The sequence below is a fragment of the Sturnira hondurensis genome, unplaced genomic scaffold, assembly GCF_014824575.4.
Source record: "Sturnira hondurensis isolate 20B ecotype Veracruz unplaced genomic scaffold, ASM1482457v3 Scaffold0022201, whole genome shotgun sequence".
In the NCBI taxonomy this organism is placed as follows: Eukaryota; Metazoa; Chordata; class Mammalia; order Chiroptera; family Phyllostomidae; genus Sturnira; species Sturnira hondurensis.
In genome coordinates, this window is record NW_028094832.1 from 5,797,168 (window position 1) to 5,822,853 (window position 25,686).

Consider the following 25,686-nt stretch of genomic DNA (forward strand, 5'->3'; position numbering starts at 1 on the left):
AACAAAACTGTACGGTTCCTTTAGAAAACTTTAAATAAGAATATAATGCACAATTATGATTCTACTAAATCATTTTACTTAGATAAATACATACCATTTTCTTCCTCAATTCCAACAGGCCCTGCTTGAGGAGTCTCTCCATTCTTTAAACAATTATGGATATATGTTGCCTTCCACCTTGCATATTTTCTGTGTTTCACGTTCTAAAAGACATATTTTTATATCAGTTAGACTTCAGTTAAAAAGTCAAGAAAATGTACATACATTTATGATAACCTGTATCATAGTTTTAAAATAAAACCCATTTCAGCACTGAACAGCTCTGAAAGAGGCTGGCAACACCCCACCTACCGCTGGATTCTACCAACTGTCGAGGGTTCGACGGGCGTCATGAAAAGCCACCGTCCTCAAAACACATGCCTAGTTCTCTGCGGTTCTGGGTTTCAGGAAAAGTCTGCAGTGGAAACACGGGAGTGTCCGAGTAAAACTCCCAACTTTTACGCACAGGAAGAGAGAAAACTAGACTAGATGAAATTCTAAAATGAAATGTGAAAGATAGTAACACCGAATTGAATTATTTTCACTAAAGAGGAAAAACTCATTTGTACAAATCCAGGAAAACTAAGGTGATGTAGTGGTTAAGACGAGCAAATGGACACCAGAGGGATATTGGGGCGACCTGTGCCTTTAACCTGCAGCATACTATTTACCAGCTCGGAGTCTCAATTACTTCAGTTCCAAAAAGGGGAGAATAATACCTCATGAGATTGTTGTAAGAACTGAAAATATCAGTGAAGAATCTGCTAGTTGCTTCTTCTTCTTTCCTGCTTTTAAAATTTGTGCTGTATGCCATAAAATAAGATAGAAATTTATCTAACAACACACAAGAGCAAAACCATCCGAATTTTGGGTGGAATAGTGATTTTTAGTTCATATGGACCTTTGTGATACTCGAGGAGCAGCAGCACTGGTACAACTGAGAGCGTGTCAGAAATGCAGGACCTTCAAGCCTGCATCAGATTCTGTACTGTGCGAAGACCCCCAGAGGATCGACATGCACGTCAGAGTTTGAGAGAACAGCTTAATTACGGCGAAAACACTTATGTAATTTGTGTTTTAATTACGTAATTTGCCTTTTGTAAAGATCCACTAAGTCTCCTATGACTACAAATACAGCATACAGTTCAGATACTTAGTTATTTTATGTGAAATTCTCTACATACTATAGAAGTACTATATGGACACCTAAAAAGTAACCCCTCCAATTACTGAATTTTTGCCATATTTAACTTCCCCTTTCTTTTTCAAACAACCCTTCTATATCCTGTTTTAAAAAAGGTTCTGTACACCACTTTCCAACTTCCAGGTATGATTATAATTTGTTTTACTTCACAAAGAAGCTTTTCAAAAGAAGTATCTAAAGCCCTGGCTGGTGTAGCTCAGTGGATTGAGCGCGGGCCTGTGAACTAGACGATCACGGTTCGATTCCCAGTCAGGGCACATGCCTGGGTTGCAGGCCAGTTCCCGGCAGGGGCCAGTTCCCAGCAGGGGATGCTGGAGAAGCAACCATACACTGATGTTTCTCTTCTCTCCTTCCCTCCCCCTCTAAAGATAAATAAATAAAAAAAATATTAAAAAAAAAAGTATCTACACTTAAAGTCTCCACTTCATTCAGTTCATTCTAGGGAGAAGTTTCTCTGTATTCTTTTCTGTTTGGTTATTTTTGTTAAAAAAAAAAGAGCATTTCAGTGTGCCCATGCCTTTTGCCTCATTTAAGTCATCAGTTCGCTTGAAAAACTCCTCTTGCAAATTTCACCAACAACCTACTCACACTGATAATATCAATGGACATCTCTCAGGCATCATATTACCAAACTTGTCAGTAGCACACTAAACACTGAACCACGTGGGCATCTGTGAAACACTGTCTATTCCTGGTGTTTATGACACTCTCATCTCCTGGTTTCCCTCCCATGTCCTTTATTTATTAACCCTCTGACTCCAAATATTCTCGCACACTCTGCCCTAACGAAGATTTTAAACTGCTGGTCTCAAGCAGTGCTGACTCACGTAGAATTTTAAACAGGAACTGTTTCCACAGACTTAAATACTGCACAAGTTGAAGAAAATCCAAATTCCTAACTTCTTGTAAAAAATGGAGGCTCTGGCAACCCGGGGCCCACGTTACTGGGTAACCATCACCTGAACTACAGAGGCCGTCTCCTTCAGCCCATGCCATCCAGTCACCTTCACCCGCTCTCTTTCCAGGTCATAAAGCCCATCAGTTGCCATTTTTATTCTTTACCCTCTGGTGGGCTACTTACTACCTACCAGACTCCTACAGCATTAGCTCTTTGCTACAGCATTGCCTCTAACAGGCAACCTTTACCGTCTCAAACCTCTGCATTTTCTCTTGCTTCTTCCTGGCATCTGTATAATTCATTCCCTTATCTTCAAGGATTTGCTAAAATGTTGCCTTTTCAGTGAGGCCTTCCCAAACCGCCTTATTTAAATCAACTCTTCTATTTCCACCTTGAGCTTCTTCATGACACTGATTATTTGATATACTATACATTTTACTTAATAATTTGTTCATGGTCTATCTCTACCACAGCAATGAGATTCCCACAAAGGTGGGGGTTTTATGCATTGTGGTATTTCTAGTGCCTGGAATCATGCCTGATTTATAGTACACAAATATTTGGTGAATGAATGGATTTCATAATTTTCTTAAAAATAATCAGTGCTCAGTGAAGCTCGCTGTCCTGAAACCATACAATGAAAAACACTTAACTGTAGTAAAATGTTTTTTGGGTTTTTTTTTGCATTTAGAAATGTGACTAGTAGTCTTGAGCACAGTTTGACCCAGGCATTCAGGATAGGGTCAGTGGACAGGGTTGAGAGTGGCTGTGAAACTCCCTGAATTATAAGCAAAAAATGCAATATACGTGTGTGTGGGAGAGAGACCAAAGCTTTCATAACATTTCAAAGTTGTTAGTGCTACCAAAGAAATTAATAATCTCTAACTTGGTGGTAACAACACATTTATACTCTTAGTACCCTAATTCTGCCAAGCATATTAAGCAAACAACGAGGTCTCTAAATAACTCCCAGGAACACTGGACATAATATAATGAAAAATGTTTGAAAAACACGTATTCACCAAGTTTACCATCATAATGACTCAATATTCAAGTATGTCACAAATATTCAAGTAATATCACAAATTACATGTACTTCCTAATGGAGATTTATTTGGCATTTTTAGACTTTTATATATTTCGAAGCAACTAAAATTTTATAAAACAAGTTTTAAAAATTAGAATAACACTGTATCAAAACACCCTAAATGTAATACACAAATACATAAACTTAACTACTGCATTTTTATAATAATATTTGGAATGTACATTTCAATGAACCAAAGATGGTAGAAACATTAACTGTTTAATAAAAAAATCTACTGGGTAAGAGAAGGAACCAATGTTTGTTTTGAAATAAACAAACAAACAGAAAAACCAACAAAAAGTCCCCAGAGTTTTACGAAATAACATTCAGAGAAAAGTTTAAAAACAGTAAAAATACTCCCATATATTCTTCACTCAAATTCCCCAAATGTTTTTACTTTTATCAATCTATCAATTTACAATTACCGGGTGGGGCAAAAAGTTTATTCTTATATTTATTCATTATTGTATTATTTCCCATATAAACTGTAAACCTACTTTTGCCTCACTTGTACATATAATAAACACAGTACTTAGAACAGAATAATAAGCAATCTGCTTAGTTATATACAACTTTTTTCCATACCCTTTAAGAGTAAGTGGGAAGTGCCGGTGACCCCAATGTTTTTATTACCCATTTTCTAAGATCAAGGACAACCTCAGACACAATGGTTATTAAGATCAGGAAATGTAACACTCAGGGAAGAATGCTACCTGACCCACCACCCCAATAAATTCTGTCAATTGTCCAAATAATGTTCTTGGGAGTCACTCCTCCCCTGGGTCTACTTTAGGAAGCGTGCATTATTTAGCTGACATGTCTTCTTAGTCTTTAATCTGGAACGGCTTTTGTTAGTGTTTCTTGACCCTGACATAAAAAATAAATACCAGCCCAGTTGTAAAATGTCTATCAACCTGGATTTGTGATTTGTCTGGTGTCCCCTCACCTACTGTTAGCAGGACTAGCACTAAAGTGATGTGTCTTTCTCAGCTGGTCCCGACGCTGGCTGTGCTAGGTGTGATGCCTCAGTTACACTGGTGCCAGACAGGTCCCTCCACTCTCTTCTATCTTCCCTTTAAAATTAATACACAATTTGAGGAAAGATATTAGAAACTACTGTAAATATCCTCTTCATCAAATTTTCAACTCACTAGTTTTAAACTCCACTAATGATTTCTAATTTCATCTTTACTTCTATACTTATCAGTTAGAATTGTACTGTAAAGAACCTTCTGTATTCCTTCATTTCATTTCACTGTATGTTTCAGTACAGATCTATAGATTCTTATTTTATTCAGTGGTTACTGTCTATTAATGTCATCCTTATTTTGATGCTCAAATCGTCTCTGACCTGGACAATGGCTCCTGGATCCTTCTGACACGTTCCTGTGATTATGTGAACACTTCTTCACTTTCTGGTACAAGAAGGTCTGACTTCATTCAGTATTTGTCCTGACACAGGTCTTTTCAGCCCTTTCTACAGGAATCCTGGCTCCTTTTGTAGGTGAGGGTATTTAGAACCCCCAATCAGGCACTCTGGGTGCTCAGTGCTATTGATGCATCCCTGCTTCCAGGTACGTTCAGTACAGAGATATAGGAGCTGCGTTTCATGGGCACGTATACACACAGCTATGACACACATTGAACACACACATAATGCATGCATATACTGTACATACACACATTTGTAGTATTACATATATACCATCCATATACGTATATCAATTTTGCTCCATTTATCTAATATACTTAAAAGCAGAAATTATTATGGACATCTCCAATCCAATACAATAAAATCAATAAAATGTACAATGTAGTATTTTCCCACCCCATATTTTAAGTTCTTTCTCCAGAAGTGAGAAACCTGGCTCTCAATATTTCCTCATTTGCTCAATCCTAATATACAGAGTACACAGTTTTAGAATTGACAACCTAATACTGTCAAGAAAAAGCAAACCTATAAATAATAGTTCAATATTTAACTTTTCTATGATAAAACTGACATACTTTGATATGCATAACCCTTAAATGGATAATTTGATGAGCTTTGACAAATAGATATGCCCCTGTAAAAATATACTCTTATCAAAATATAATATTCCTAGTTCCCAAGAAAGTTCCCTTATATCCCTTTCCAGATCAATTTTCCCTTGACCCCACCCTCAACAACCTAGCTTTTTGAATGAATAAATCTGTCTTTATATGAAAGGAATCATACAATTGGCATTCTTTTGAGTCGTCTTTTCCTCGGTACAATAACTGCAAGAGTCACTCACGTTGTAGGGTATACCAGTAGTTCCCTTTTTACATTTTAGTAACAGCACCATTTATTTATCAATTCTCCTGTTGGTGGGTATTGGGGCTGTTTCCAGCTTTGGGCTATTATGAATAAAGTTCCTATGAGTACTCTTGAAGAAGTCTTTCTCCGGACATATGTTTTCATTTCTCTTGGATAAACACCAAGTAGGAATTACTGGGTAAAAGGGTAGGTGTATGTTTAACTTTACAAAAATCTGCCAAATCTTTTCCCAAAGTGGTTATAACGTCTAACCTTTTTGCCAAGCAATGTATGAAAGCTCTTGTTTTCCCACATTCTAGCCAATATTTGATGTGGCTGGTCTATTCATTTTAGTTAATTTTGCTGTTTTTGAGCTACTTATCCTACTGATGACTAAGGGGGGGTATTAAATCTCCAAGTATAACTATGAATTTATGTATGTTTTTCTTTTATTTCTATCAATTTTTGTTCCGTATAAACTCTATTTGGTGAATAGACATTTCCAACTACAATATCTTCTTGACGCACTGAACTGTTTATCATTACCAAATGTCCCACTTTACCTTTTGTAACACATCTTCTTAAAGTTTACTTTGTCTAATACTAACACGGTCACTTAGCGTTTTGCTTACATAGTATTCGCATTGAATATTTTTTCCATTCTTTCATTTACAAAATATCTGGGTCTCAACACTTAAACGGTGTATCTTGTAAACAATATAAAGTTAGAGTTTATTTTTTAATCTAATCTGAAAATACCTACTTTTATATGGTACTGCTAGCCCAAATTTACGTTTACGGTACTTACTGATACATCTGTATTTGGGTCTAAAATTTGCTCTATGTTTTGTACTAGTCCCATCTGCTTTTGGTCCTCTCCCCTCTCTGACCTTGTCTTCTTTTGCACTGAGAGAAAAGGAAAAAGGACTCACAGGCATGGACAAGAGTGTGGTGATTGCTGTGGGGAGAGGGGTGTATGGGACTACATGGCAATGGGAAAAAGTACTACAAAGATAAAAAACAAATATATATGTACAGGTATAATAATTTTTATTTAAGTAGATTTAAAAAGCATACAGTTTTAAAAATACATATTTACCTATGTAATATGTCCAATACACTTCACTGCTCCCTATAAATCCAAGTTGCCACCTGGTATATTTTCCTGCAGAGTGAAAAACTCCCTTTCTGCTCTTTGGTTCTTTACCGCACATTTACTCGCAATGAATTAATCTGCCTGAAAATGTCTCAATTTACTTTGCTTTTTGAAGGACACCTCCTTTGCTCTTTATAGAATTGTAAGTTGACAGAGTTTATTTGCTTATTTTTTTCTTTTAGTACTTTAACATGTCAATGTCATTACCTTCCTGCAAACACTTTTCTAGAAGGGAGAAGTCAACAGCCATCCTTCAAAGCATTGTTACCTTGTGTATAATGTGTTGTTTTCCAAGACTGCTCTTGAGAGATTTTCTCTTCCACTGCTGAACTTCATCAGTTTGATGAAGGCGTTCTCAGATATAGTTTTCTTTGTATTTATTTTACTTGGGGTCCACTGAGCTTCTTGGATCCATCACTTTTTTTGCTCAATTTAGAAAAATCTATGGTCACTATTTCTTCAAAATCTTTTCTTTTACATTTTATTTCTGTTCTTGTTTGGGACTCTAATCACACATGTTGGAACCTCCATATAACAATATATAATACAAATCTATTTCTAAATTAATTCATCTACTATATAAGACTGAGCAATTTTGAATAGTTCCCATTATAATTTTCATGATTTGCTGATGTCCTCTCTAAATGCATTACACCAGAACATTACCCATCAACTAATAAAAGCAAAATCTAATTGTTTTTAAGCATTTGTTATTGCTAGGTACTGTGCTAACGGCTTTATATGCATTTTCTCATTTTCTACACAGGACAACTTGATGAAGTGGGTATCACAATTTTCTTCATTTTACACATATGGGAAAAGGCTTACGTAAGTCAAATAACTTACCCAGTTATGAAGTGGCATGTGGGATTTGAAACCAAAGCCTGTAGTATTCTGAACCACTTTGCACACAAAAACTCTCGGTTTACAATTAATTAAAAGTTAAGTGTAGGTGAGCACATGCCTTCTAATTAGATAAAACTATACCACTTCTTCATGGTTTTCTAGGATAGCAGTAAGATGGCATGTAATGAGAAGCGTACAGTGTGAAGAGTCCCTTAAACGGACTACCTCCTTCCAGATGACTACACATGCACACGATTGCTCAGGTGTGTTGCAGCCCTGCTTCTCCAGAAGCAAGAGTCTGGACTGAGGCACAAACAGGACTCACCAGGGTCTCCCACCGAGGGGCCTAGGTCAGTGCTGAACAAAATCGGTCCCGGAACAAGTGCCAGTGTGCAAAATGCTCACCAGTTTGTGACAAAATAACAGAGAAATTAAGAGTATTTAGGAAACTTAATGCAAACCAGGTGTGTATTCTGCATGTCTTTTTTAAAGTTTCATCTTTCTAGTAATTCAATTATTACTTGTATTTTATAAAACGATCAGTCTGCAACAGACTGCAAATTAGGGGAAAAAGCTGGATCCGTATCTCAGGGTCTGAGAACTGTTCTGGCTACAGCACCTGGGGACAAGGTACCTGTCTGGCCCTCAGTTCTCTCACCGTAACTCGCAGTTGAGAAGATGAAACAAAATATATTTCAAGTGTCTAAGTACAGTGCCAGGCAGGTGGTAGAAGTGCACGCCTTCCCCGTATTTAATCATCGCCAGACCACCTGTCATTATAGTGTTTTATTTTGCTTCTTTTCCCAAGTGAGAACACAAGGTCTGTGAGGGTGGAAACACATACTTTATTCATTTGATTCCTTCAAATTAGCAGAAACTCAAGAGATAAGAGTAGCATTATCTTTAGTAAGTGATTTTCATCTTCTTCCTGCATTAGCAGTATTAAGTCTAAACCAGAAACTATAAAGAAAAAAAGTAAAAATGATGTGTTCCTAAGACATTGCTAGAAATAATATAAATCCAAAATACAAAAGACAGCTTATCAATAATTGATAATAGAGCAATGAAGAGTTAAGAAAATCGTATGAAAATAAAATGTGTTTTGAACATTTCTTTCTTTATAATACAAAGTTCAAGTTTATTCTGGTGACTGTAGCTAAAACTGGGACACTGAGTCCAAGAAGCCACAGGAATGCCATAAGTTTGTGTAACAACAAATTTAATTAAATACTGAGATGGAATTATGTAGGGCACAGTTAAAAGACTTCAATATGTATACCTCGAACTCAATAGGAAAGTTGAAAAACACAACAGTGGTAGATAAATACACATATATGAACAGTTAAAAACTAAACATAATACAGACTTTATTTAGTTTTGTGCAACTATGAGTAATGACATGAAACTAAAAGGGAAAAAAATTTCAGAAAATAGACCAAAATACTGTGAGTAGTTGAGATCTATTACACTTCGGAGGAGTTATGAACGTTCTGTGTAAACAGGTCTAAACATTATTTCCATGTACAGATAGAAAAAGAAAAAGCTAAACTATTAACAACTTTTGAAATCCTAACTAGCCACTGTATTTTACTTAGTGTGCAAACTGCACTTAAACCCAAGTCAATACATTTACTGTGTCCTAGTCCCAGAGTTGAGTCTCTAAAGGTGGAAGAGTTGAGAGAATGGGGAAATTCACATAAGGTCTAGAACAATGTATCTGAGACTCAAAGGAAAGTAAAACTTAAAGCAAGCTAAAAGCACAAAGTTTTTGGTATGAAAGCTAGGGGGATGGTAAGCAGACAGGCCTGACAAACATGAAATAGGATGAAGTTGCATGGAAATGAAAAGTCCCTAGGTTCTCCAGAAACCATGACAGAGAACAACAGGTTGTACAAAAAGAGAACTGGAAAATAATTACGTACATTGAAGTAATCTAGCTGGTGAACCAGTAGCTTTTGCAAAAACAACAATAACAAAACACACACACACACACTCATAGAAAAACCCTCTTATTTTTTTTTAAAAAGAATTTCATTAGAAGATCCAAAGTCTTTACCTACAAATGTCAGAGATGGCCTGAGGTGGTCAGCGTGCTCACTCCGACACTATGTTACCTACCTTTCTTCTCCTTTCTTTTCAGTAGGATTTGTTCTGACCTGACTTACTTTTCTAATCTGAGGTCCATTATTCTGTTTTGCATGCCTGATACTCACCAAACTATACTGAACTATCCAAAGCTTTTCATAATGCCATGTCTAAATCACCACAACATCCTCAAGAATCCAGTATCGTGCCCCATACTACACCAACAGAGTGAAAAGGAAAGCCAGATCAGTAGTCAGAGACGGGAGTAGAAAGGGAACTAAGCAGTGTGTGTCCACCAGGCCTTCGGAACACAGAACAGGTCACCCGCTGGGAGTTTCCCCACTCCAGGCCTCGGTTTCCTCTCAGACTACTGTCTCAACTACACGGCAGTGGCACTCAGTGGGCCCTGTTCCACACACGAGAAGGAGTTTTGGAAATATCTGGGGTGCTTTCTGGTTGTCTGAACGCCGAGGAATGCCAAGGAGGCAAGGGCCAGGGACGCTTGGTGTTTTGAAACAAAAGAACAATCACACAAAAGGTTGTCCCTCATTCAGCAAAACTCTGCCAATGCAAAAACCCAGCTTTTAACCACTAAGCCTTCATTCTACTAACAAACATAAAGAAATTTTTGCATTTTATAAATTGTTTTAGAAAAATGCAAATATCTCATAGATTACAGTTTTGTTTGGAACTTTGCTATGAGCTGTTCATCATTTGGGAAAAAAAACCGTATCATAGAAAGCAATGTTTTTCATAGATTTCACATGACCAATATAGCACGCCTTTATCAGTCCACTATGGTTCTTTTCTTTCTCTCCACCTCTCTGTAGATTAGTATCTCCCTTCGCAGAGGACAGATTTTCTTGCGACAGGGAACACAACACTGTACTCCCAGCAATGTCTGTCACTGAGCCTCGGCTTGCTCTTGTATACAATGAGTGTGCATTCTACTTACCTTAGAACGATTATGAGGAACACATCAATAAACAGTTTGTGTAACATCGGATTCTATACGTATTTTGCAACAGAAACAAATCATAAATAATATTTGTCAGTAGAAATGAAACAGAAAAAAATCCTAAAAAAGTCTCTGCCTGCACTATGTTTACCAAATATCAGTGAAGAAACCTAATAGCATACAGGTTTAGTAATATTTAAACACTTAATAACACAAAACTCAAAATCTGTGCTGTTCAATACAGTTGTCATTTGCTAAAGGGTAAAATACATGTTTGAATTTGAAGAACTTACAGTAAGCATATATATTATGAAAATGTCTTTTGCTTATACTTTCTAAAATATGTAGCAAATCTAAAATTCAACTTTCTGCGTACAGCACATTTCAGACAGATATGCTGCTCCAAACAAACATGGCACAAGACAACGGAATTGACAGCAACAGTACTAATCTTTAGCTACTAAGACAAAGAAGAATATACACTCACTTCATCCGTGAGTTCTCCAAACACTGTCAAGACATCTATTAAAAGACTTGCAGTGTAGAAGGACTTGATCATGTTTCTGGAAGAGAAAAGAGAGCCAGTCTGGTTTACAGCAAAAACAGTAAGATGCAGAACTAGTCACGTAGCTACGAGAACAAAATTTCAATGTTTATCAAAGCACTCTGAAATTATTAGTTTAAATGAAACCAGATTTTAAGAATATAATGAAGCTCCTCCTGTAACCTGTTATTAGGAGAAAGTCACAACACTCATATAAAGGTACATATGGTACAGTTAGGCTTTTTGGTGAGCATCTGATCATAGATAATATAATTAGAGTATTAGCCAAATGCATATTAAGCCACAAGAATTTCTTTACATTTAAGTATCATTATAATAATGACAAATCATCTGAATCAGTGGAGTGGGAGTTCATAAAATCAGCATCACAGAATCAGGCTGTTTTTGGCTAAAATTAACTCCTAAGATTTTGACAAATGTGAAAGAATGGTTAGTTAGAGTTTATTTACTGAAAACATAAATCTGTCCTGGGTCAGAATCATCCTGCGATTCTAAAAGTAATTTTTAAAAATCGGAATCATTTGATTAGGAAGTCAGAAAGTGTTCAACCAAAACTGGATACTTCTGGGATAGAGTGACTAAACTTACCACTTTCAGTTTTCTTTTGCTTTACTCACTTGTGAAACCGCGCAGCCCGGTCCTCATTGTCTGCGTACAGAAACATCTTCAAAGCGTAATTCTCCAAATGGGCACAGCCAACTATTTCTTGACTAACAGCTTCATTATCACCCAACTGTTTCTTAAGCTAAAAGAAAATCAAATACAAAGCTTATAATTTAGGACTTACAGAAATACATACTTAAGTATAAATTATCCTAATAATCATTTTAAGTAAATTATTTTATATTTACTTCAGTAAAAGGCTTATCAATGAATTCTTGCAAAGAAAAAACTTGCCCTGCCTCAGCCCAAAATATATAAAACAAAACCTATGTTCACAAAATTTTAAAGGAACATGCACATGATAAGCTGAAAGTATAATTTAGCCCTAAAAGTCAAAATAACCAAGAATACAAAGATACCACATCCAAGTATTTACTTTAAAGCATCACACAGCCCTGGCTGGTGTAGCTCAGTGGATTGAGTGCAGGCCTGTGAGCCACACAGTCACGGTTCGATTCCCAGTCAGGGCACATGCCTGGGTTGCAGGCCAGTTTCCAGCAGGGGACTCACGAGAGGCAACCATACATTGATATTGCTCTCCTTCTCTCTCCTTCCTTTCCCCTCTAAAAATAAATAAATAAATAAATCTAAAAACAAAACAAAACAAAAAACCTTTGTATAAAAAAATAAAGCATCACACATATTTCAAAATAATATATTCCAACATACTATCAGTACCCTAAAATTGGAACTAGAAAATTTTTCCTAACTATATATAACTTAAAATTTTAATTTATTCCCATTTTTCTTATTAAATTAAAAAAACCCCACAAGATTAAAAGGAGCACTATATCCTAAAATAGTATCTCTCAGAGTACATGTATAAAGAGAGATTTCTAAGTAAGGTATATGAGGCCTGTCCAGAAGGTATCCAGTCATGTAAAATGAAAAAGAGGCATTTATTGAAGAAACAAGATACACAAAAAACATTATACATAGGGCAATAATGTCTTATTCCCCTTCAAAGTAGGTACCTTGGGACCTCCCACAGTTCTCCCAATTGCCACCAGCTGCCTTGTTGTATTTTGCTGAATTTCATCAAAGGTCTGAAATCTCTTCCCTTTCAAAGGTGATTTTAGTTTTGGGAAAAGCCAGAAGTTGCAGGGCTCCAGTTCTGGGATGTACCAGGGCTGAATCACGTGGGTGATCTGAAGTTATGCCAAACAACTGTGCACGGAATGTGATGCATTAGCAGGCTGTCACGATGAAGCTGCCAATCACCAGTTAGCTGTGGCCTTTCTGAATCATCTGCACAGTTTCTGAGGGGGAATGCTCAAGTTTCATGCAAAATTTGACACAGATTCGTTGCTCTACTTGCTCAATCATTTTGAATGTGATGGCCACACAGTGAACTCGCTCACTCAATGTCACCTAGTGCCCCCACAGACTAGTACAGTGAAGTCGTCATTGTTCACGCATGGGCATTCCAGTCCACTCTCCTTGACTGCAGGTTACATCAATGTTGCATGATCTGTTCTCTTTACATTAACAATGGCTGGGCTTTTTGCAGACAGACCTCATAGATGACAAACTTAGAGAATTGGATTATGAAAGTTTTAAAAAACTTAGGCAAACATAAAACTCAAATAAACACAATTTACAACTGTGCAAATTCCTTTCTTATACATACTATAAAGTATTTAAAAAACAATACACTAAATTTGTACATTTTACTCAGTCACACTGAAATAAATGACTTTCTGAAATATTAAATCTTAGCACCACACTACTGCTTTAAAATTGCTTTTCTCAAAGACATTATAAAATAAGAAGTTATATTTAAAAGGCTTTAGGAATTTTCTTCTTTTTAAAATTTTGGTATTTTTTTAATGATTATTTTTTTTACCCTTACCCAAGGACATACTCACTGAATTTAGAGAGAAGAGGGAAGGAAGGGAGGGAGGGAGGGAGAGAGAGGGGAGAGAGAGGGGGAGAGAGAAAGAGGGAGAAAGAGAGAAAGAGGGAGAAAGAGAGAAAGAGAGAGAGAGAGAGAGAGAGAAAGAAATATGGATGTGAGAGAAAAACATTGACTGGTTGTCTCTGGTACATACTCTGACCAAGACTGAACCCACAACCCAGCCAGTTGTCCTGACCAGGAATTGAACCCACGGCCCTTCAGTCCATGAGATGACATGCCACCTGAGCCACACTGGCCAGGGCAGGATTTTTCAAATTCCAACAAAATAAATACTCTCATAATTACAATAGAATTAATGTCCCAAAGGGATTTAATGTTGCTTATACAACTAAGCTTTAATCAGAGTAACTTTCAACATTTATAAATAACCTGAGAAATTATACACTGTTATCTCTCTATAACCTGTGAAATTCAAGGTGACCAAGAGCTGGAGAAAGAGAGGAGAGACAACTGATATTTACTTCATTGTTCCTTTTACTAAATAAATAACCCATTTCAACCATCTGCATCTGAAATCTTATTTACAAATATAATGAACAATAAGTATTATTCTAAGATTGAAGGTTAGAACTGGTTCATCACTTATGAAAGGATGACTCAAAGGCCACATATAGCAATCAGGAACAAGATATAATGGTATATGCAAAGATAATGGGACCTATTTTGAATTTTACTTATAATTACCATGATAAAAAAAGTTAAAAAAAAAACCCCAACAAACTGTGTCTATTTTTTCCTCAGCTATGACAACATAGCTGATTGCTGACAAGGGAAAGAACTAAAATGACAACACATAAAATACACAAATGAAATAAAACAGCATTTAAAACACAGATCAGAAAAAAATCATCACAGTTTAACTCACAGCTTCTAACTGATCCATTAGCTTTGATAAAAATTTACGACATTCAGGAGTTTTACTATCAATCTTCATTCCAGTTTGCATTGCATATAAACGACCTACAAAAAAAGAGAAATGAATCTTATTTACAAATATAAAGAACAATAAATATTATTGTAAGAATGCAAAAAATTCATGATGTAGTAAGAAATTTTTACTAAGTAAGGCCTTTTCTTTTTGCATGTTAAAAGAAGACTAGGTCCTAAGCTGTCAGAGGGACCTGTGACTTAATTGGTAAGCTGGGTCACTCAGAAAAACAACCCACATGTGCGAGACCACGTGTCCAGAGTCAGATAGGTGATGCTGATGAAAATACAACATGGGCTGGAATAATGGGAACTGTGATTTGAGCTGGAGCTGTAAAAAGAATTGTTCGGATCACTTTTATACATGCCAATAAAATGTACTCTCTTTTAAAAAATTAGTGAAAACATTAGAGATAAGGCTAAAGCTAAAGACTTCCCTAACAGCTTTTTCAATGACAAGAGCTATGAACAGTTAGTGGTAACTGTTGTTAGCACTGGTGTGTACACGTCATCTGTAATTTCTTCCTCTTACACACAACACTACATTTTGGACACAGTGCTCCCCAGTATGGACACCTCATTCTGACTAAATCACTTTAATCATTGCAAGCGATGTTGCCCTACCATACTTTCTCGAGCACGCATTTGAGAGTTCCCTGGGCCAGATATCGAGAAGTGGGATTCCTGGGTCATAGTATGCACACCTTTTTCATTTCGAGAGCTACTCTTAAACTGTCCCTCCAATCAGGTTACTGTACTAACATACCGTTATATCGTGCATATAAAAGAACCCCCAACTCATTAAAAACTGGTATTACTAAACTTCCTGCCAAATTCAGGGTTGAAAGTGGCATCTCATTATTTGATATTTCCATTTTCCTGAATACTAAATAGGTATTTACTGGCTAGCTCTATATCCTCCGTTATGAATTAGGAATAGCTATCAAAATAAAAAAAAATCTTCCACCAAATTTTCTATTGGGTTATTTGCTTTTTAACAAATTGGCTTGTGGTTGCACTTCACACACTATGAAATAGTAACATGTTTTTTCCCCCAAAAAGGAATCTTGTGAACACTATCCTCATTCCCTGCTTTACTTTTCCCATCATCACGTACTGATCTTCTGTTTATTTATCCTGCCTCTACTTCAACTAGAATTTAAACTCCACGATGACTGCAGTTTTAATATCTGGTTTGCATCTAGGCTAGTAATTGGCCTTCTCTAAACATCTTCTGAATAGATAAGAGAATAGCTCATTCTGCCCCACTGATTTAAATTCCACTTTTATAATTCATTATCATGTATTACGTTCCATGGGATAAAAGGGCCTAATTCTGTAATTGTTCATCCTGCTTCCTTATTCCTTAGCCTACCTGGTCTACTGGGTCTATTGCTGTTTTATTTTCTAGTTTATAACACGGCTTGGTACTTTCCAATTCAATGATGTCTACCCAATCATATCTTCTTCAAAAATGTATTAATATACACATAATACTGTGTATATTCTGTGTGCTTTTAATTCTTCGTGACTGTTGTATCTCCTTTAATGCCCCTATGCAACTAGCTCTGATTTCACAATACATTTTTCTGAGACATTACTGCCCTATCTCCTTCTACCCTGAATCTTTTTTCACGTCCCTGTGGGTAAGCATTCTCACCCATGAAGCCATCTCTGCTCTTCCTCTACACCGACACGCAAGTGGCAGACACCACTGGCATATCAGCATCATTAAAAAGATTATAATTAACAAATAAGCTTGATACCTGCCTTCCCAATCTCCCACGTGACTATTTCAAACAACTTGAGTCTCATTGAAACCTCACCCAGAAAGACACAGAAAACTTAAGACGTTACTTATCTGCTATCTATATATATAACAATGACCAACATAAAACATGGCAATATTAAGTACTGTACAGACATGAAATACAATACTGACAGTTTCACTTCACAGTCTTCTTCCTTATTCTCTAAGCACAGCACTGAACACCATGCTAACCCTACCATCCAAAGTGTAGACCGACTTTGGGCATAAAAAACTGTCAATCACAGTAATAGCCCAGATAATGTGAAATGAGGTGGATTCCTAGATTTACCTTGGCTTTACCGGCAGCCATCTCAGGACTTAACCATTAAGCACACCTGCAGAACATTAATCTGCGCTTTCTCGTTACCATTTGAAAACAATTTATCCAATGTAAAAGGTACAATTTTCAGTTTCAAATTTGCCACTCTTTACTTCTACTATTGCTTATAATAAAAATGGAGTCAGTCTGTCTACCTCCTTTGAAGTAAAATCGAATTACTCCAACTTTGTTATAATCAAAACCATTATCATCCTCCCTCACAATACACACATAAACAAATACCAGCTTCTTGTTCTTTAAAAGGTAACCTCAATAGAGGTGGCTGATTCCCAAAATACAGTGTAATGACAATATAGCTTCCTGGTTTTTCCTAATTAAATTTTTTCTTGGTTTACATGCACATTTATTCTTTGCAATTACAGAGACATTATTGTACACACAAAAACTTTCTTCTAAAATGTTTATTGATTTGAGAGAAAGAGAGAGAAACACCAACAGACTGCCTCCAACATGCGCCCTAACCACAGATCGAACCAGCAGCCCGGGTAGGTGTCCTGACTGGAACTGCACCCCCAACCTTTTGGTGTACAGGACAACCAAATGAGCCACGCTGGCCAGGCCTGTACAGTAACACTTTTAATTAAAGAAATCGATCATCTCAGAATCAGAGATTTATGATAAAAATTGGCTTGGCTTTTACATTTTAAATATCTTATGTGGTTTATAATTTTAAGTACAGAAAATGTATCACAAGATGCATTCTGTAATACTAGTAAAAGAGAAAAAGCTTTACTTATGAAAATTAAGATCTTTTTGTGGTAAAGGATGGAAAAAAAGGATCACATTCATATAGAACTCTGTTCAAGACAAGTAACTCATTGTAGTAGCAGCAGTACGATGAAAAATTAATGTCTAACATGGAAATTACCCACTAAAACAGCATAAATGTGTGCTAAAATCAACTATAAGAAAATGTATTTGATTCATTTCACCAAGGAAATGTGTTTATTTTTATGAATAAATATTATTTGAAGATGAGTAATGAGGCATATTTGTAAAAGGATTAAATACTTTCCAACTCAATTTTATTTTAATGTGAGGCATTTGGAGACAAACATTTACTAATCCTTAAGGTATGTGCAATTCAAAGATCCTTAAAATCTAAACATCAACATTCTAAAACATCCTTATTCGTACATAAGAAATAAAACATATCAAATGTATGATTTAAATACACAAAAAAGTATATTAAAAGCAATTGTAAAGAGTGATAATAGGTTAATAAATGTGGCACTCAAATAGGAATCATTATGGTATAGATTAATGTCTAAAAGCAAATTTTATCCCAATGAATAGAACTGAACATACTACTCTATTTAGAATTATATTGTAAGTATCCACTACTTGGCTAGTATTGCCTGTTGGACTTTTGAATCAAAAGCTAAAAAGAAAGCATTAATGAATGTCTACTAATAAAGAGTATTTACTTCAATCATTCCTCACTAAAACATTTTGTGAGCTCCTAATGTCATAATGTATACAAATTAGCAGTTTTAAGAAAACATTACTACTCAATTCCTACAAAAAAATTGTGCTAGTTCAAAGAGAATGCTAAGTAACAATTTGATTATTAAAATGAGACCACAGATTTTAATTCTGGTTATGACGGAGCTGCCATAACCTTGGTGGACACGGACGTCACGCTAACCGACTGGGCTACCTGGCCAGGACCACTATAAAGTGTTTTAGGGAAACCATGAATAAAATGAGATAAATAGAACATACACAAAAGAACATAAGTAAAATTCCTAGAGATGAAAAATATATCTGAAATAAAAAGTTTACTGGATAAGATTAATAGCAGTTTAAATACCATAGAAGGAAAGATTAGTGAATTCAGAATATAGCAAGAGAAGCTACTCAAAGCAGTGAGAAAAAGGACTGAAAACAAAAGGTTAGATGTGTGAGAAAATAGCAAGTGTTTTCACACATATGCAACTGAATCCTCAGCTAAAAGGGGGGGAAATGTGGCAAAAAAGTGCCCCCCCCCAAATAAAGTGACAAAATCTTTGCCCCGAAAAATTCTCTTTCAAAAATAAAAATGAAATAAAAATTTATTTCACACAACAAGAGATGAAAAGAACTCACTGTCAGCAAGCCTCATAAGAAATGATAAACTTCTTCAAAATAGAAGAAAATGATAACCCTGTGTAACACTTGGAACTATGCAAAGCAATAAGAGTACTGAAAGTGGTAATTATGTGAAACTAGTAAAAGATCGTATTCTCTAATTTTACACATTTCTTCAAAATGTAAGATAAAATTTTTAGGGTTTTTTGGCATATGTATAAGTAAACAGTATGACAATTATAGAAAAGAAAGTAAGGTTAACTTTATATGTGAGGTGGTCTATTATGATAATAGATGGTAATGTTAGCTGTAAACACTACAGCAACCATTACAAAAATAAAGAATACTTAACAAACCCATAGTGGAAGTACAATGGAATCCAAGTGCTTCCAAACAGTAATAATGATTAACTGAGATTAAAAAAACATTTAAAAACCAAAAAACCTTGCCAAGCCACAGAAAAATGACAAATTGCAAGAAAGCAGGAAATTCCAGGCACTGACGCTTATTCTACACAAGCCTGTGCTGCTCACGAGTACTAAGCTTTCACTCTGAACAGTCGGACACAACTGTCCTAACATGGGAACCTTACGAAAAGGGTTACACTTGCACGAGCACCAGAGGCAGTGACGGCTGAGAACAGGTGACCACATCCCACTGCCCCATCCCTTCAGTCTGAAACACAGGTTAACAGACTCTCAATAATGGAATGATTATTTACTCAAAAAAGGAGTAACCATTAAAATGAATAATCTTACAAAATAAAATTCAAGTGTGCATGTTTACAGAAACAAATATATGGTAAATGCATGTAATGCTAACAGATAAATCAGCGGCTCAACATTCTGTGTTTTTTAATTATTAAGCTGTCACCACTATAGTGAATTATCCTTAATTGGCCAATAAAGATAATTAGGTAACAGGACTATGGGTTTCGATTAGTCTTACAGATTTAGAAATCAGCAAAAAAGAAAAACTGCTTCTTTTGTTTTGGGCTCAGTTCAAGTTGTCTGACTGGCTCTAGAAAATCTAATTTCTGTGTCATTAACAACAATAAATAGGCAGCTAATTATTAGTCCTAATATCCATGTGGCTCACCACCATCAAAAAAGAAATCCAGTATTATTTAGCCTTCATTTAAACTCAACCACAATGTTACAATTGTCCAGAGCTGAAATAAGCATACATATTTACAACTTCCTAAAAACTGTATTTTACCTTTTCTAAGCATATAAACATACGGTTCTTAAAGAACATTTATATGAGGTCACTAAAAACCTATTAATTGTACAATGTCACCCCCTAGAGGAAACTTCAACAAATTAAACTTGAAACTTTATGTTTAGTTAGCTAAACAAATTTAAAAGAAAGGAATGTTTCTGGGTTTGATTTTATCTACAACACCAAACCTGACAGAATCAAAACTTTCAGCATATAGTGTCCATGTTTTCTAGAAACTGAAAAATTTTCTGGTTTCATTAAAGGAAAAAAAAAAAGAAGAGGAGAGACACAGAGTTAAAGTCTGGCTTTCGTTTCTGCTACTAGGAATCTCCCAGATCACGGCCTTGGCTTTTTGTCCCTCTTTCATTTTGCACCAGTTTAATAGTCCCTCTACCCTCACTTACTCTGTAACCCGTATTCTAAGCACCATCTGCTACTGACAATTTCCCATACAACCATTTCTCACCCTGCATCTGTCATTCGGGTCCTGGTCCTTCACTGACAGAATGGCCAGGAAGATCTTGAGGTTCACATCAGACACACTAAAGGAAAGCACCCTTGGAGCTGCTAAGAGCTACATGAATGCTGTGTGTGGGGGGAAGGGTTCTTTATTACTAACAACTACATGGCCAGGCCATTAGTTCCCTCTAAGGACCACCGTTGTCTTAAAATTCAGGTCATTTACCGAACATTTCTTAAGTTCCTGTTTTTTATTTGTGTAAATCTCTCGAGTGGGGTGGCACGACCTGGCACAAAAAATGAATAAAGAGCACCTACTAGGATGCAAGCCTTGAGATAATCAGTTTTCAACCATCATTTCAATAACCATTAATTATAAAGTAAAGCATCTTATAATGAGCTAAATGACATATCTATGCATTGATATGATTTGTCATAATGAACCATAATAGGAGTTTGGTTCTATTTCCACTTTATGAAAGTAACATTAAGAAAATTCATTCTCATAAAGTAGCGGATAAGCATGAAAGTTCTGTCAAAGCAAAACTCACCGAATTCTTTAAATTCCTTCTGGGCTATAGGCTACAACCATGTAATCACCAACAATTTACTACCTAGACTGACAATTCAGTTAGGTCTCCTTCAAAATTTGTTTGAAAACTAGAAAAGAATCTGTTGCCCCATCAGTTCCGGTGATGCACATAAAAACATCCTACGGAGAGTCCTCTTTTTTTCTCGCAGTCAGAGGCTTCTTGTTTATCCTAGAAACTAAGTCAGGATTGGGAAAACTGAAATACCATTCATTTCAACATCTTCTGGCAAATAAATAAATAAATAAATAAATAACTCACCTTAGCACATGTTTTAAATGTATTTGTGAAAAAAACAAAAACACACCATGAGTACACTCATTTAGTTTAAGGAGAATGTCTACTTTACTACATAAATGGCAAAAATTGTTGTTAATGCCAAACCAATCAGCCAGAAAAATATGACTTTATCTTCCAACTCAAATAAATACCTGGAGCCACATCCCTACATGCCTCCTGTCAACTGAATTCTAATTCTAACATTTCAATAAGCCAGAGCCTCACATGGGCTTGTCACTTGGATGGGAAAAGGCACTGGCCCCTTAGCATTTCTCTTTTGCCTTTGTTTCTCTTATCCCCAAAACGACATTCTTTAATAATGGAGAATTAAAAGGTAAGGTCATTTCATACAAACTCCCAGCATTTGGGGAATTCAGCACACTACAATGCTGGTGATTTTTTTTACTTTTTTTCTTTTTTAACCCTGAACATATACATGTATAAGAGACTTGAACAGAGAATTTTCCTTTGTGTCCTTCCTTGTCTTTGTCCCCAAATCTAATCCTCCCCTGTCCACCCTTCACATGACCCTGGTCCCAAACTGTCCCCCCTCATCCCTCTTGATAAAATCCAAAATGATCAAATAATAGCTACTAATCTCAGAGAACAATTCCTCTGTCTTCTGAGATTCATTCCTCACTATTCCTGAAAGAAGACAAAGTCCAGGTGACTTCCCCACCCCCCTCATAAAAACACACCACCTTCTTCTCCCAAATTAGAATGTTCCTTTGACATCCTTTCTCAAGCCCAGCATTTTGAACAAAGGCTTATTCTTCTTTGCTCTGATTTTCTTCATTCAACACAGGGAAAGACAGGAAGCTCTACCTAGTGCCTTAATTAATGGAGGCTTCACTAATACTAGTAATTTGAACTGTCCTGTCTGTCTGAACCCAGGAGGTTTTCTACCTTCTTCTCCAGGATAATTAATACGCCTGTAAAGATACCCACGATGCACAAGAGTACGCCCTTCTTCTTTCAACTAGGAGAAGGGCAACTGCCACACGGACATGGGAAGAGAAACAGCAAACTACTTTGCTACTTTTGTGACCCAAGGAGCCCTGTCGGTAAACAAACACAGAAGCTGAGAATTGGGAAAACAGTTCCCGTAGAGGCGTTTGCATACAGAAGTTCCAAGCGTACTGGTTCAGTATGCCTAGAACACAAGTTACAAAGAAAGAGGTCGCCAGGAGCAGCCTTCTGTTCCACAACAGGTTCATAGCCACAAATACAGCAGCTACAGGAATTAGCAGACCTCACACACGAACATAAATGTATGTAAAGCATTTAAAGAAATAAGAGTGTTTAAAAATATAGTAGCGAAAGACTATCAGAAATGGCTAGGCCAATTTCAAAAGAAAAATAACTGAACATCTGGAAGTAAAATATTAAGGTAGAAACTCAATAAATGGGTTATACAATAGTATACCTACATGGAGATGAACAGAGACCTAAAGAAATCACACCAAATGTAGCTCAGAGAGACAAAGCGATGGAAACTATGAAAGCACTGAGAGACAAAGAAATAAAGGAGAAGAGCACAACACGTCTAATCAAAATTTCAGTGGAGAGTAGAGATAGCGGAGGAAGAGCAGTATGTCCTAGTCCCAAACAAGGTATTACTTACACAGAAGGAAATCAAGGACTAGAAAATGAGAATACAAATCGTAAGGAAGAGCTTGATAAACTGGTTATATTTTAAAGTTAAGAATTTTGAACACAAACGGACTTCACAGAGTGAAAAGTTGACCTAGGAACATAAAGAAGACATTTGCAATGTATACAACAAAGGAACAGTCTTCAGAGTATTAAGAAAAATGGTGGAGTAGAAGAATGGTCAAAAGCAATAAACAGTATTTCATTAGGGAATCACAAATGGTTGATTAACATATGAAAAGATGCTCAGTCTCATTAAGACTAAATGAATTGCAAATTTTGCTCCAATGAGACACTGGTTCATGCCCACCAGATTGGCAAAAATTAAAGTCCAATAACATCAAACATGGTGGGCACACTAATGTTCATTTTATTATAGGCTGTATACATACATTATATATGTTCTTCAATATGTATATATTTCATAACAAAACATTTTTAAGTGCCAGCTGGGTTTAGCAATAAAAATGTTCATTCATGATCCTGCTGAGAGCTGTTTCACTGAAATAATGGGCATGGAAACCAGACTTCAATGGGTTGAAAAGATTCTATGAGATAAGGATATAAAAACAACTACAGACAGCTATTTCAAGCTACTCTCTAAGGTTGGTCAGACAGGACAGCAATTTCAGGGCAATGTCGTGAGAGCTTTTATTTTTTTTACTTTTTAAATAAAGGAAAATGGGACAAGTTTAGAAAGAAATGGCAAAAGGGAGAGAGAGTGGATAATGACTCAGGAAATAAAGGGTCCCAGGGTGATCACAGAAGTATACAACACAGAGCCCATGAATAGAGATTAGTTTTAGGCAGGAACAGCAGTTCCTATTACATGGTTATAAGAGATTACCTCTTTGTCCACATCATTTCTTTTTTCTCCTTGCTCTAACCACTGCAGTTACAATGGCTTCCTTGATCTTCCTTCAAGCAGTCCCTGCCTCAGGACTTTTGAACTTATTATTCCCTCCATGGAGAAAAGCTAATAGCCTTTCCCAGATGAAGCAAAGCCTACTTTTCCTTTCCTTCATCCCTTTGCTCAGATATGAACTCAGTAAAGCAGGTACCAGACCACTCTGAAAGTGAAATTCCCTCCTCCCTCCCTGCCACCCTGCTACCGGTACTCCCTAATTTCTTTCTGTGCTTTCTTTTTCGCCATAACTTTCTTGTGTCCTACATAATTGACTCATTTTGTTATTTACTCTCCCAACGCAGTCGTACATACACACCATGAATGCAGGAGCTGCAGGTAGTGGCTCAATAAATACACGCTGAATGACTAATATCCCCTGCTTGAAGAACCTGAATAACAAGTACCATAGAAACGACATGTAAGATTTGAACAAAATGAGGGTCTAGGGAGTCTAAATTGAAGCCTAGAGAGTCTTCAATTTTCTGACTACGGATTACAGATTACTTTACCGATTACAGAAGGGGTGACATCTAAGTTAGAACTTTGATCATAAGGAATTTGACAAGCGGAGAAAAAAAGGTAGACATTCCACAAAGGTGAAGAACATGGAGGTTTGAAAGGGCCTTGCACATGTGAGAAATGAAGATGGGACACCTGGAATACTGCAGGGATGACAGTGGATTAGATTTTAGCTAACCTTGTAACAACCGAGGACACGTTAAGCTTAACTCTCTCTAAAAATCCTTTCAAAAGATTTATTGTTGCTGGGTTACTTATTTGCAGTAAAGTTCAAGTACAGAACAGAGAATAAAGTTGACATAACACTACTGGAACCACTCTCGTCACTACAAAAGGGGAAAAGTTTGAACAAATTTAATCCGTGTTTTCCATCAACTTTAGATTATAACTATCCAAATCAATCAAAGTGAGACTATTGCCACCAAATGCCTCAACCCAGGTAGTAAGACTAAAAATTCTCACTGGTAGGTGAGCTGTTTGGATGCAGAGGAAGGTATGGTCAAATTCAGATGTTTGTTCCGTATCAGATACTCTCCATTTTACCGCTTATGAATTTTTGAACTGGCTTGCATTTGTCACAATTAACGCGGGCATATTACTATGTTCACAAAATCAGCTTGTAGTCCTTTTGTCCACATCACTACTGTCTTTGGGACATTACTTTCGATGATCCAACTCAATTACTCAACTAACTACTCAAATAACTACTTGTTATTTTCAAGTTCTCCTGGTGGAGACAAGCTCTTTGGTGTATACACAGAAAAAAAAATAAAAACACCTCAAGTCATTGTGTTTCAGTGTTCATAAGACTAAGTAGTCCGTTTAGGAATATTTAAGCCCAAGACAGGAGAGGTGGTGGACGCCACGCTGCTTTTGGAGTTTCGCTTTTCGGGGTTCTGCGAGGGAGGAGAGAGCAGGTCGGGACCTCTAAGAAGGGCGGGGCAGAGGTCAGAGCACTGGATAAAGCGAGGGGGCGGGGCCTGCTCCAAGAACCGGCGTGGTGGGTGGGCCCCGGCAGGTAAGGGAGGCCGCAGCAACTCGGGAACACTCACAGTAATAGGCCACAACAGGGTCCCGCTTGTCATGCTCCTGAGCCGTCCTCAGATGATGCTGTATGGTCTTAAACTGAGGGGGGAGCGGAGGCAGCGGGGCAAGCGCAGCCATCTCCACCTCGACTCACCACTTCCTACTCGCACGCCACCCGCACTTCCGCT

The 25,686-nt window shown here is 36.7% G+C and overlaps 1 protein-coding gene across 2 annotated transcripts in view; it reads right to left on the reverse strand.

The window, feature by feature from the left end:
• The window catches only part of VTA1 (vesicle trafficking 1), a 42,976-nt gene extending 17,290 nt beyond the window's left edge, over positions 1-25,686 (reverse strand). Inside the window, exons 1-5 of one of the 2 annotated variants that reach the window (XM_037034754.1) lie at positions 25,525-25,686; positions 14,563-14,657; positions 11,734-11,861; positions 11,039-11,114; positions 95-203 (exon numbers count right to left, since the gene is read on the reverse strand). In XM_037034754.1, coding sequence (XP_036890649.1) covers positions 95-203; positions 11,039-11,114; positions 11,734-11,861; positions 14,563-14,657; positions 25,525-25,636 — 520 coding nt within the window. In that variant the 5' untranslated portion in view covers positions 25,637-25,686. The remainder of the gene's footprint in view (positions 1-94; positions 204-11,038; positions 11,115-11,733; positions 11,862-14,562; positions 14,658-25,524) is intronic. The other variant, XM_037034755.1, reaches the window with a different exon arrangement.